The following is a 14,105-nucleotide window of genomic DNA, read 5'->3' as shown; positions in this document are numbered from 1 at the left end:
TCTGAGAAATAAATCTTTAGCCACGAAGGAATCATTCAATGCAAAGTGGAGGTGGAGATAAAGAGAGGTATGGAAGGGGCGCTTTCACGCTTTTTCCAATCGATAAATGGTCAATGCCTATGCTTATTGAATGGGAGCATATGTACTGTGTGAAGATGTGTGCCGATGAAATAAGCCGTGAATAATCGTTATGAAGGCGCATCATTGCTGTCAGCCCTCAACAGTATCTTCGCTTCCACGAGTTGTTCACACAAGAACCTTTCTGTCACCTGAACTCACGATGTTGCAGATGTTTGATGAGTCAAAAGTGAAGGCTGTTCTGGGTTCTGAGGCACTCAGTCTCGAAGCTGTTGAGCTGGTCAGAGCAGACGGGAAGACGGCCACTTGTGAAGAATCAGCGAAGAAAGAGAAAGCAAATAGATGAGATACAAGTACGGTGAAAGTGGATGCAGCTGCGATGTGGAGAAATAGCCCATTCAAGGAGACAGCGGAGATGCAGTTGGATCAATGGGCACACGCCCTTCTTCTTCATCAGCCATCGTAGACGATAGGAGTGTTTGCAGAACCTGCATGGAAAAGAATCAGTGCGACAAAAGGAAAGAAGCTGAAGTGGTGAATGTCTAGATATAAAATGATAAAAAAAAGAAGTGAAATGAGAATGAGTGGGGTGCGGAAGGTTTAAAGATGAGGAAAATGATGTGAGAACGGTTGCAAGGTGAAATCTTTTTCAGTGTTAAAAGTGGAGCATGAATTTCATAGATTTTTTCTTTTATTTCTCTTGACAACGTTGATCAATTATTCAAAATGACTTTTAAAAAAGAATTGTTTGTTTTTAACATGTATAAACAACAAATTGTTGTTTATTCGATTAATGCCTTTTTTTCTATCAAATTTGCAATGTTTGTTTTGAAAATTTTTTGTAAACAACAAAAATTTTATGATCAACAAAATAAATTTTATGATTTCTTTGCAATGACATTATTTTGCAAATATTTAAATAAGAAATAGATTAATAACGCATTGGAATAATATTTATCGTGTTTTATTAACGTTTGAACGTGTGTTTCGTTCTGTTTGCTTCAGTTTTGATATTTATAGAATAATATTTTTTTGGTTTTTTTCAAAATTTGTAATTAAAACAATTGGAAACAAATTAAAATCAACAAATAAATAATTATAATAATAATTAGAGCAATATATTTGTGAGATCATCACTTTCTTTTTTCTTATCAACCCCACCCTCAATGAAAATTTTTTATGATCAAACGTCGGAATTTTTTATGATATCATAAAAAATCACCCATATATTAATAAAATAAGTGTAACTTGAGACATATTGAAATTAAAGGATACTTATTAACTTTTGGTCTTCCTCTCCCTCGCTTTTTCGGCCTTCCTCTATTGCTTCTCTTCTTGCAGTTCATATACGATGAACTATTTAAAACAACTTTGTGAAATATCAAATACAAATATAAAATTCAAATGTTTATTATAAACCTCCTCGTCACCCCTCCAGTGACGAGCCTTTTTTTAAAAGTGACTGACAAATCAAAAATTTAAATGTCACTTTTTTCAAACGAGAAAATTTATTTATTTTGATAACTTAGACATTTTATATCTATTGAAATATTTTCAGTTTCATAACATTATTTATGTTATTTGCTGACAAATTGATTTTCAAAAATTAACTTTTGAAAAATTTTCGTTATGGAAAAGTTGATGAATTTTTCAGATACGGACTTTTTTGATCGTCACTTTTTTTGATCATTTGTCATTTTTTGATAATTCTGGCACAGCCTGTCACTGACGTCATTTTCAAGTAATTTGTCATTTTGGAAACTAACTGTTCTTGAATAATGTTGCAAAACCAAATTGATGAAAATGAATGTTTGACAGAATTAATTCGGTCAATCAAAGATCCAGACATAGTTTGCCTCATTAAACATTTTTTTGGATGGTTTAGATCTCTTGATCTCTTTTGATATGTCTTTTTGTTAGGATTTATTATTCAGAAACACCATGATTGATTTAAATAAAGCAAAGTGCGAATTTATAAAACTTAAAAGAGTGAATGAATTTGAATTTTCACAATGTTTGATTTAACTTTCATTTTGTTTATTAACTTTTTTAATTAATGCCAAATTTTCCACAAGATTATCAGCATCCAACAGATAAGAATATGTATATGACGAAACTGAAATTTGAACAGGTTAATGGAAAACTTTTCATTTCATTCTCTCCAAAATCAGTGACCACCTTTTCGGCAAAAGGAGTACATCGGCTTTTCATTTGTCCTAATTCCAAAAATGGACAAAACTGTGCTGCAACTGGAAGAAAAGATTCGAAACTTATATATAGCCATATTTGTCCTATTTATCAATCTTCTTCAATTCTTGATTTTTTCTCTCATTCGAACCATTCAGTCAATTCAGAAACAAGAGTGATTGAATCAATTTCTCGATCTGCAAACAACGCAAAATTTGAGTTACTCAACGATTTCCTCAAGGTTATCAAGCAGTGCAATATTTCATTTCTTTCGGCTGCCTCAAAGGAATTAAATAATTTCATCACTTCTCTCATTCATGCTTCACAATCAAACCCTGAATCGAAAAGAGGAGACATTTTTCCAGTTCTCAGTGAAAAGAAAATCGCTATTATGCTAAAAAAGCAAGAAATCTCACAAATGAGAAGGCTGCATGAATCAGTCGCAAATCAACCTGTTTTTGTTATAATGGACGGTGCAATTATTGGAGGGAAAAAATACATGGCAATCGGAATTGTTCCATTATTTCCAAAATCAATTCCATTATTTTGGAAATTATTCAATGGATGTCAAACACAAGATGATTTCTACAATTTATGCAGTTCTATAATTGTTGATCTTCATTCCGTTGGAGCAGTGGTTCGAGGCTTTTGTGTTGATGGACTAAAATCACAAATGATAACATTGAACAAACTCTCAAGTCATGATCATAAAAATCCATTGGTTAAATCCATCATGGAAAAGGAACCAAAACCAATTGTCATATATTGTCTCAATCATCTTGTCAATCTTGTTATTGTTCATTCATTTTCAGAAAATTCAACATTATCGAAAGTAAAAAACATTCTGTTACATTTTTGTCAGGAAGCCCATTTATCTTCCAACCAAAAAAAACTTCATAAAAGATGCCCAACATTTGTAAGCACACGGTGGCTTGCTTTGTATCAAATATGTTTATTTATTCGAATGCATGCAAACACAATTAAAGAGTTAGGCCTGTTGAATAATGAAGAACAAATATCATTTGCTTTAACGGAAATTCTCTTATTTCCGCTTCAAATCCTTCATTTATCATTTGAAAAAAATGAAGCAAAGCTGAGTGATGTTTTTCCAGATTTGATTTCTGCATTCACAGTTTATTATTCTCTCTTTTCAACAAATTTATTTCATGAACAGAATTGGCATAACGCTTTGACAGACATTCTTGTTTTATTATTTAACTACACGCTTGCAGATAATCGAGGAAGTTTGCACGCTTTATCATATGTTCTAAAGCCAGTAGGAGCTGCAAATTTTCGAAACAGCTGTTTTATTTTGGATCCAAGAGTTGTGAAAACTATGAAGGGAAAAAAAGCACAAGAAAAAGGAGGTATTTCTTTTGATAAATTTGATTTTCATTCATTTTCTTTTTTAGAATCTTCTCCTTCTGCGGAATATCAATTATCTTCGAGTTTTTCTTCATCTGCCACATCAGCATGTGCAAGTGCAAGCATTTTGGAGGAACACATCCAGAGCTCATCCACAAACGATTTATCCGGCTCAATTTCTCCAGCTTCATTGCAATCTTCAGTTTCTTTATTGTCAGCCACTGCATTTAGCGAAACGATGCAAAACATCCAAAAAGAAAGGCTATACAAACAAAAATATATTTTCTCAATGAATGATGAATTTGGTTTGATTCCTTTTGTTAATGATCAACAAAATTTCCAAAAAAGCTCAAAAATTATTTTTATTGATTTATTGAATTTCATTGAAACTCTTCGTACAAGCTCACAATCAATGGAGATGGAAAGCAGCACGGACGAATCAGACGAAGAGTATGATGAAGATCTGTTCGGATTGTTATGCGCAGAAAACGAAGCAATTGACGATGAATATATGGAAGATTTTGATGAAAGAAAGCCTATAGATAATACTCGTCATTCCAATGAAGAAAAGAAGACAAATTTTGATGAACAACAGAAAAGTGTCAATATTATGGATGAGGAGGAAGAATGTTGTTGCTCAACAAATGATGAATTTCATGAACTGGAGGTGGAATATGTTGAAAATGATGATGTAATGTGCCTTGGGACGTTTGGATCAGTGAAAAGAATCCATTCACATAATTTCGAACTGGAAGAAAAAACGATGCTCGATATTTTTGATGCAGTGTTTGGAGATTGGCATGGGAGGATGGCCTGCAGCTTTAGGGAGACTTTTCAAAGTTTTATTGGTCAAGAAAAAGGAGAAATAATTGAAGGTTGTTTGCTGTTGTTTCAGAGATCTTTGGAAAAAAAGGAAACTGAAAAATGTGTGATTGAAGATGATTCATTCATTTATTATTCCAATATGTTTCGAAAAAGCGATATTCACAAAATTTACTCATCATTTGCATACTGCCTAATTCAATCTCCTTGTAGCGAATGTTTTTGTGAAAGATTATTTTCCAGGGCTCGAAGAATTGTGGGAGAAAGACGTCAGAGTTTGTCAATTGACACTTTGAACTGCTTGTTGCATATTTAATAAAATATTAAACTCCTTGTTCCTTTCATTTTCATTTCAGGTTTATCATTAACATGCGAATAAACATATGTCTTCTCATATTTTATTACCAAAATTGAAACATTCATTCATTCTTCAATCTCTGAGCACTTCCACACAAATAGTTTCTGGTGCATCAGCCGCTTCACTCCTTGCGCTTTCACTTCCTTCTTCTCGTTCCAATAGATCCATCTCCATTATCATCCGTACAGCAACTGTTGAATTCTTAAAGATAAGCTCACCGACAGAGTTATCGTTGCTTCAAGGAACAGATATTCATTTCTCTGCTCTGTATTAACAAGAGTGGGAAGAAAAGTCGGACGTAGATGATGAACAACTCGCATGAAAGAAGTGAAAGCGCATCTTCTTTCTAATCTTTTAGCGGAATGTCAGCGAGGGTTTAACTTTTTATTCGTGAGAAGTCACAGACGTGGACTGAGCAAACGAAGAAGAGATTGTTGAATGAGTTAGATTCAAGTGGGATTGTTGCTTTAGAATAGTCAAGCACGAAGAAGAAAACATAGTGATAAAAGCGTGTGCGGGATATTGTGTTGCAATGGGAGTGCAATGCAGAAAGAAGGAAAAATAGATGTGGGAGTTTTGAAGTTTCAAAATAGTGAAAAAACTATAAAGAGACATCTGTTAATCCAAACAAGATTTGAAAATGATTATGGAGGATCTTGCCATTCAAAATTTCTGGTTGAAGATTAGAAGAAGAAAATGAAGAAGAAGAAGAAGAAAATGATGATGAAGGAGAAGAAGAAAAAGAAGTGAATGAAGAATTTCGTGCATTCATGTTGCTTGGCGAAGAGTAATAAAAAGGCAATGAGCCAACTGATGATGATGATGATGATGAAAGGGAATGACTTGTATTTTCACTTGTTTCATGCGAAGACTCCGAAAGAGTCGAGCGAAATGCATCCAGCGTCTGGTAAATTGGCACATTTTGAGAGAAAATGGAAATAGAAGATGTTTCAATCAGCTCAAAAAGCGAAGGATCTGGCTGCTTCCCACTCGCCCCCAACATTCTCATCGGCTTCTCTGCCACTTGCCAATTGTCATTAAACGCACTTTTTGTTGCATAACTGTCATATCCATCTTCCTCTTCCTCTTCCTCTTCCTCTTCCTCTTCCTCTTCCTCTTCCTCTTCCTCTTCCTCTTCCTCTTCCTCTTCCTCTTCCTCTTCCTCTTCCTCTTCCTCTTCCTCTTCCTCTTCCTCTTCCTCTTCCTCTTCCTCTTTCTCCTTCTTCCTCCGGCATTCATTCTTCTTCTTTCACTCCTCTCCCTCCCACCCCTCCTTCTGCTCATGGAAGCTCTTCTTATTCTTCGAATTTTTCTTCTTTTCCTTCTCCTTCTTCTCCTTCATCTTCTTTTACTTCCTCTTCTTCTTCTCTTTCTTCTTCATTAAGTGAAGTAAATGTTGATAATACTTCTTCAAATTCTACTTCAAATTCTTCCTCCTCCTCTTCTTCGAATGTTTCTAATTCTTCTTCCTCTTCTTCCTCCTCTTCCTCCTCCTCTTCTCCTTCACAACCATCATCATCATCATCATCATCATCATCATCATCATCATCATCATCATCATCATCTTCATCTTCATCTTCTTCTTCTTCTTCTTCTTCTTCTTCTTCTTCTTCTTCTTCTTTTTCTTCTTTCCTTTCATCTCCTTCTCTCTAGCTTCCCCTTTGCAACACAGCTGCTCCTTTCTCTCTGAGTGACAGGCGCATCTGCTCCTCAAACAGCTGCTTCGTCACAAACACATTCGCCAGCCAGTATTTCGACCAGACAGAGCCAAAATAGTTGAATGCATTCTCTTCAATGTACTCACACGCCAGCTGCAGTTCGGCCTGAAGCAGCTCCACATCTGACAGCTCTGTGTCTCTGGCTGCTGCGTCTTTGAGATCTTCTTTGTTTTCTTCTTTGTCTTCTTCTTTCTCATTATTTTTCTCTTTCTCTTTGCCTTCTTCTCTTTGACATAATTTGTCTGTTCATTTGCTTGTCTCAACTCATTTGCCACATGCTGTGCAACAGAGTTGATTGTAGTCGTTCTGTTTTCCTTTCCCTCTGCCGTGTCAAAAATGCTGCTGTTCTCCTTCTTCAAGGAGGGATAGCAGTAAAAAAGCACTCCCAGCATAAAGTTCTTCTTCACCGGAAAAAGAGTCTTCGTCTGCAGCATCGCAAACACCCGCTTCACAGCCGGAGGCGGCGCCTCGTCCAAAATGCTTCCATCTTCCCACTTCGCAAAGAACACCGCTGCCCCGTCAGGCACCAGCCACCCGAAGCCTTCTTTCCACAGCTCTGCCAGCGCAATCATGTCCTGCTTCGGAAAATCATCTTCTGTGCCCTCTTTCACAAAGTGTTCGGTGGATCACCAGAATTCAATGTCGTTGCTGCAAATGAGATCGAGATGGCACATTCCGAAGAACCGGTTACGTTCCATGCTGCGCAAATAGTCTTTCTCTTCGGTTGCTTGAAAGAATGAAGGTTCCATCACAGCTGTCTGTATCGCAGTGAAAAATGAATCTGCATCTCTTTTCTTCTCATTCTCATAAAATTTGCAGTATGCTTGTGTATTCTTTTTCAAAGCAGATCTAAATTTGGAAGACATTTTCGCAATCAGTTGAAAATTGATGTAACTGTCAATTTCCATGGACTGATCAGCATTTCAAGGAGGAATAACTTCAAGCCTAGAATAAAATTATATGCATGTCGGAACAAATGACTTGTTCAAAAGAGTCGAACGCACAAAGTTCCTCATATATAAAAATGAAAATAAAATATCATGATCATTATTTATTGTCAAAAAGGGATAATGCAAATGATAAGATGCAAACGAAAAGGGGCCTCGGTGTTCATTGAGAAAGTGAATACGTTAAATACTGGTGCGTTTTATATACAAAAAAAGATGATTTTTAAAAAGATAGAAAATTTCATTCAGTTTATGTTTTTGAAAAAATGGTAATATTAACGCACATTCATGGAATTACAAATTTAATTTTGTTTCAAAAATGGCAAGATAATGTTATTTTCAATTCCATGCAAAAATGCCAATGTTCTAAATTGCTCAGAGTATCCTTTATCCAATATTTTAATAATAACTTTTTAAACATTTAATTGATTGGAAGTTGGGGTCAACTTTACGTCATTTTATAAATAAAAGCACAAGGGAGCAAATGATATAACGATTTTTAACATTAAACACAATTATCAAAAAAACTTAAATAAAGGAAAAGATGAAAGGAAATTTCTCAATTTAAAAAACAAATATCGAGGATTTCCCAACAAAAATTGAATCAAATTTGATTTTTTGAAAAAAAGAAAACAATAATAACAAAAATAACAAAGAAAAAGAAAAGAAGGGAGACGAGGAAGAAAAAGAAGAGCAGAAATTCCAATTGAAATTCTTTTGCTTGTTTGACGAAGATCGAAGAGGATGAAAAGCACAGAAAAAAGAAAATGATTTTGAATAAGCGTTAGAAAAAAGAAGTGAAGCTATTCATTAATGTGTGCGTGATATGGAGTCTTAAGTGCAATGATCTTCAGTAGTTGTCTCACTGTTTGCACTCTGCTGAAGAGACCATGGTTGCATCAAAGACGCACTTCACGAAGGTGCTGAGTGCTTTCTTTTCAAAGCAATGCCACCGCCCTGGCTAAAAAAAGTCGCCAACCGCAGAAGACGAATTATTCGATGGGGAGGAGGCTGAGCATGAGTTGATACAACATGAATGAATTTTGTTTTGAAAGGCAGAGTACAATGAATGAAAAATCACAGTAGTCAGAGAACTGAGAGGTAAAGAACTGAAATAAGATGATAATGGATAAAAAAAAAATTGTGAAAGTAATTTTCACAATTATTGTATTCTGTTTACTGCTGAAGAAAAGTGGTGATGAAATAAAAGAAAGAAAAAGTTGAAAAAAACCATGAACAGTGCATTGAAGATATGTTTTAAAGCAAAAAATTAAAGATATTAAATAACAAAAGCAAAACAATAAAATAAAATAAAAAGGATGGATAAAGAGATTGCAAATTCTTGATCAAACTTGCGAAAGTTTCAACTTCTATTTTCTCAGACTATGAATAATGACATCATGTTTTTCCACGATGCTTATCTATAAAAAAAATGTTTCTGTTCCCGTTGAAACCCAGAATGTTCGAAAATAATTTTCAAATTAATTATTGAGGTGTGCATCATTCCTTATTATCTCTATCAAAAATTAAAAGAATTTGTTGTTTTCCATTGTCAAAAGACAGACAAAAAACTTTAAAAATTTTAAAATGGGTCCATTTGAACATTTTTTCTTTTTTTAAACATTATCAAATACAATAATTGATTGCATAAAATAAAATCAAGTTATTATTATATGATATTTGAAATTAATAATAATAATAATAATAATAATAATAATAATAATAATAATAATAATAATAATAATAATAATAATAATAATAAAACAGAGTGACGAAGTGACTGACGAATGATTCTGTTTTTCAGGGTGACGAGGAGGTTTAGTTTATTACAAACATTTCTGTATATAAGAAGTTATTATAATTATAAAATTGAACAAAGATGAAATTAAGATTTTTAACTTCAAATAAAATTTGTTAATCAATACTGTCAGAATGATTGAATATGATTCAATAAAGAATATTTGACATTATTTTGGAGAATTACACATGAAATGCATGTTAATAATTAATGAAAAGCTTGTGCAATTAAAATCTGTATTCGTTCTGTAAATGACAAAAATATTCATGTTTGAAAAATTGCAGAAAAACAACGGACAAAGCGATTCTAATAAATTTTGGTATGTTGCGTGGGAAAAATCCAATTAACAAAATAAAAATAAAACGAAGTTGCAGAGCCTTCTGAGAATCCAGATATGAGTGTCACATTTTTGATCTTTTTCGACTTTTTTTAATAACATCCAGCCAGATGTGGGGCAGTTGGCAGAATAAGGGTCGAATATGGGGTCAACACATGGTGAACTGCACATATACAAAATATAAAAAAAATCTGAGATGTGGAGCCAAATTCATGTTTTTAAGTATTACAATAGATAAATGAATCACTAGAGAATTTCAATAATGTTGACAAAAATATAAAAGAAATAAATAATTCATTAGAGAATATCGATAAAGTGAAAGAAAGAATAAATGAAAGCATAAAAAATATTAAAGAATCAATAACAGCAAATCAAGACTTGAATCGATATATGTTTGATGAACTGAATGCTAAAGTTGGATATAAAGCAAGAGTGTTTGACAGTTATGAAAATATGTGTCAATGGCTTTCCATTCAAGATAATGTAAATACATTACAAACTGGACAAACGTTTTATATAAAAGAGACTAATGATCCTGATTACTGGTGGGATGGAACAGAATTATTAGAAATCGAGAAAGAACAAATATCATTTGAGAATTATTATAATAAATCAGAAATTGATGCAAAACAGATATCATTAACAACAATTGTTGATGCAATTTATCCTATAAACAGTGTAATAATTAAATATGATGCTTCAGATCCATCAAAAACATATCCAGGAACATCGTGGAAAATGATGACAAATGGAAGATTTATAAGAGCTGCATCTTCTGCAGTTTTGATAGGCTCGACATCTGGATCAGCAACTTCTGGTGCAACGACATTAACAACTTCTCAAATTCCAAGTCATAGTCACAGCATCACAATTAATAACAGTGGAGAACACACACATGCTTTATATCATCCATTACAGAGTATCGGATCACCTGGAAATATCCTTGGTATGGAATTTAATTGGAATTCATCAAGTGAAACACATTTTTTCACAGAAGTTGGAGGAAGCCATAAACATACCACAAGTATCAGCACAACAGGAGGCAGAAATAGTCATACACACACAATTGATCCTCTTGCAATTTATTTAGCATTTTGGAGACGCACATCATAAAAAAATTGTTATAATTTTGCAACTTCACATCTTGAGACTGGTGGTATTCTATTATCAACGTTGCTTTTTACTCTTATTTTTCCTTTGTCTTATCCTATTACTATAAACGTTTCAGGAAGAATTTTCATCCTTCTCTTGTCTAATCTTTCATAATGAGCTTTCAAGATGACGATAGTATTGATCGGAAGCTTGTAATCAAGAGAATTTATAATATTATAATTCAACTGATGTATGCGACGAATGATCTCATTTTCCAATTCTTCATTATCGTACACTTGCTGAGGACTAATATCGAAGTTCATTATTTTTGAAAGACTATAATGAGGAGCATTATTATAATAATTCACCAGTTGCTTCATTCTGACTGGATTAATAAACTCACTATAAGGATTTGATGTATAATTCATGTCTCTTATAGTTCTGACAACTCTATCAAGTGGAGCCATTTGTGTGTGAGAAGATCCTGTACTCACAAGAGATTGAAAAGAAATATTGTGAGTTTTAAAATATTTGTGAGCCAAAGTGCTATTGAATGCACGTTCGCTATCTCCTCTCAAGTATCTAACTTTCATTCCTTTTATTATCATTCTGTTTAAAGCTTCAACTACAGCAGAAGCTGTTCGCTGTGTATGAGTAACTTTTCCACTGCTTGATTCATCTTTCGAAGAAAAATTAGTTGGCTCCACAAACAGATATCTATTATTAAGACCTATTGCAACAAGATAACATAAATTATCTGAAAACATAAGATCTATCAAAAATGTGTATTTTTGTCCTACATGATGTAAATAGTATTGCTTATTTTCTATTTCTGGAAAACTATTCTTGAGATATTTCGAGTGAACAGCAGGAAGAGAATTGTATTTTTGATAGAAAAGTGATTCTTGTTTCTTTTTTGATTTATATCCTGTGTCTTGCAGAAAATTATTTTGCTCAGGTGTTTGCTCATCTATAATGAGTTCATAATTATTTCTTTGCTGTTTCTTGTAATGTTTCGGATTATGTTTCTTTAAATACTCCAGTCTATATCTATTGTATAATTCTTCAATAGTGATATCAAATATGAGATCTGTTTTGTGAGTTTCATAATATGTTTTGAACACTCTTGTTTTCGTTGAAATCTTATTTATTTTCTTGAACACTTCTATTTCTGTGAGCAGAGAATCAGATGCAGCTAATAAACTCTTTATGAGTGAATTAGTTTTTTTTGATGTCATTTGTATTTATTATTATTGATTATTTCATTATAATAAAAATAATATTTGATTATTATATGAATTTCATAAACGTTTTTTCTATATTTGTGCTCTTATTTGAGCACTTGCTTGTGATATTCCTTTTTCCAATGATGTTTTTATGCGTCTTTTTAAAGAATCAAGAGATGCAACAGTGAAATCTTTTTTCAAATTCAAAGCAAGGAGATCCATTTGTGAGATCAAATTCAACTGTTTTTCCTTAAAAATGCATTTGAATAATTTCATTAGAGAATCTTCACATTCATCTGATTCCTTAGCTTTTGCTTCAATAGCTAACTGCTTTATTCCTTTCATGCGAAACATGAAAGATGTTTTATTTTCTGGAAGAACTAGTTTATCTAAATACATCTTTTTTCCTAAGAAATAAGATTCATTTGCATATAATGCATTAAGAGGAAAATCAGAGTGGAAGTTTCCCAGCTGAGTTCCTTTCAAATTACGATTGTATTTTTTTTCAAAAGCTTCTTCTAGTCTTGGAAGATCATCAATTCTAATGTGCATAGAGTCTGAATCTTGATAATAGATTTGACAGTTGAGATCATGTGCAAGACACATCACTTCATTCATTATGCGTTTAGACATGCTTTCGATATGAATCCCAATTAGATTGAATGTAAAATGAGTGTCTATTTGCTTCTGTGTTTTAACTACATGAGTTTTATTTCTTGAATCTGCTATTTTTGATGACTCAATAATTTGATTATTATTTTTGCTCCAATATTTTCCTATATCATTTTCATTAATGTATTTTATCTCATAATCAACAAACTTCAGAATTGTTTTTCCATAAAGAGAATTCATGATTAATATATATATAACTTCTAAAGGATTATTTTCTTTCTTGTATGCAGCTCATTTACCAAATATATCTCCGATGACTTTTTGGATTGAGTAATCACGATTGCCTGTCCAAAAATATCCTTTAATTACTGTGAATTCTATTTTCTGAAACTCTATCAAATCTTCCAAATATATGTTATCAACTGCTGCTCTCTCTGGTTTATCAATAACATTGTTGTGAAAATTATTTCCTTCATCATCTTCAAATACGAGTAAAGGAAAAGGATAGTGTTTGTTCACTTTTGAAATCACAATATCAACTACATATGCACTCTGATTCTGTTAAAACTCATAAGAGCGTTGCTCATCTGTTTCAATTACACTTGGAGTTCCTTCAACCAAATATATTCTGTGCATAGCAGAAGCATATAAAGATACAGCATCATAATCCTCAATAGGAGATGTGGAGTGCCATTTTTTATTGCATGCAGTCATGCATCTTCCTCCGTGAACAGCTTGCTGCATGAACTCTCTGATGATTCCTCCGAGTTTATTCAAATTCTTATTCTTCAAATACACTTGTTTTGTCAGTGTGGCATCTGCATGAGAGCTAATTGAACAGTAATCGTAAATATCAATATCGAAATCATTCATGAATCCTTCTCGAAATTTGAGAAATCCTTTTCTTAATATTTTTGAATCTTGTTCACAATAGAATCCACAATATTTTTACATATCGAATGTGTTGTCACTTAACCTGCATCCGGGAATAGTGTCAATATTTTTATTAAAAAGCTCATAATCTTCGGTGTTCCACTTTTTGGCTTCATGCTCTCCTGCTTCACTAATAATTCCTGTATTATTTTGAAGTCTCTCTAATGTGTAATAATTAAATGGAAACAATTCTTTTTGGGTATTTTTTAAATTGAACATCTTTGGGAATTGCTTTAATGCACTTGGAATAATCGAAAATGAATCTTTAAATACAATGGTTTTCTTATTATATTTCACTGTGATTCTCATTAATCTGTTGTCTTTCGCGATTTGATTTGAAAGTTCATCCACATGTTTAGCTATCATACAGAAATCATATTTCAGATTATGAAAATATACACAAGAGTTGTCAGGAATACAGTTCAATAGTTCAATTGCACAATCTTCTCCTTTGAAGTGTTTTGTTTCATTTTCGTTTGTTATACACCAGTAAAAAGCTCTTTGAATTCCTGTAGTATCTGCTTCGAAATCTGCATAATAATAGTCCGAAATAGTTTCGCTTTCATAACGCATCGTATTAAATTCTTTTTCTTTTGCAATTTGCTCAAACGATTTCAAGCAGTATTTTGGAT

The 14,105-nt window shown here is 32.9% G+C and overlaps 3 protein-coding genes across 3 annotated transcripts; 1 reads left to right on the top strand and 2 right to left on the bottom strand.

The window, feature by feature from the left end:
- Positions 1 to 5,411: 5,411 nt before the first annotated feature.
- On the bottom strand, positions 5,412 to 7,100 carry MONOS_14304 (uncharacterized protein; the record flags this gene model as incomplete). The annotated part of the gene is made up of 3 exons (XM_067867095.1): positions 5,412 to 6,032; positions 6,217 to 6,459; positions 6,615 to 7,100. The coding sequence occupies 3 exons, from the start codon at positions 7,098 to 7,100 to the stop codon at positions 5,412 to 5,414; spliced, it is 1,350 nt and encodes a 449-aa protein (XP_067719657.1).
- Positions 7,101 to 10,000: 2,900 nt separating this feature from the next.
- On the top strand, positions 10,001 to 10,723 carry MONOS_14305 (uncharacterized protein; the record flags this gene model as incomplete). Its single annotated transcript, XM_067867096.1, has 1 exon — positions 10,001 to 10,723. The coding sequence occupies one exon, from the start codon at positions 10,001 to 10,003 to the stop codon at positions 10,721 to 10,723; it is 723 nt and encodes a 240-aa protein (XP_067719656.1).
- Positions 10,724 to 13,101: 2,378 nt separating this feature from the next.
- On the bottom strand, positions 13,102 to 13,413 carry MONOS_14306 (putative DNA polymerase type B, organellar and viral family protein; the record flags this gene model as incomplete). Its single annotated transcript, XM_067867097.1, has 1 exon — positions 13,102 to 13,413. The coding sequence occupies one exon, from the start codon at positions 13,411 to 13,413 to the stop codon at positions 13,102 to 13,104; it is 312 nt and encodes a 103-aa protein (XP_067719655.1).
- Between the last annotated feature and the right edge of the window lie 692 nt (positions 13,414 to 14,105).

Source organism: Monocercomonoides exilis (assembly GCF_001643675.1).
Source record: "Monocercomonoides exilis strain PA203 chromosome Unknown scaffold60-472593, whole genome shotgun sequence".
NCBI lineage: Eukaryota > Preaxostyla > Oxymonadida > Polymastigidae > Monocercomonoides > Monocercomonoides exilis.
Note: the sequence above shows the minus strand (reverse complement) of the source record. Positions and strands in the feature narration are given on the sequence as shown.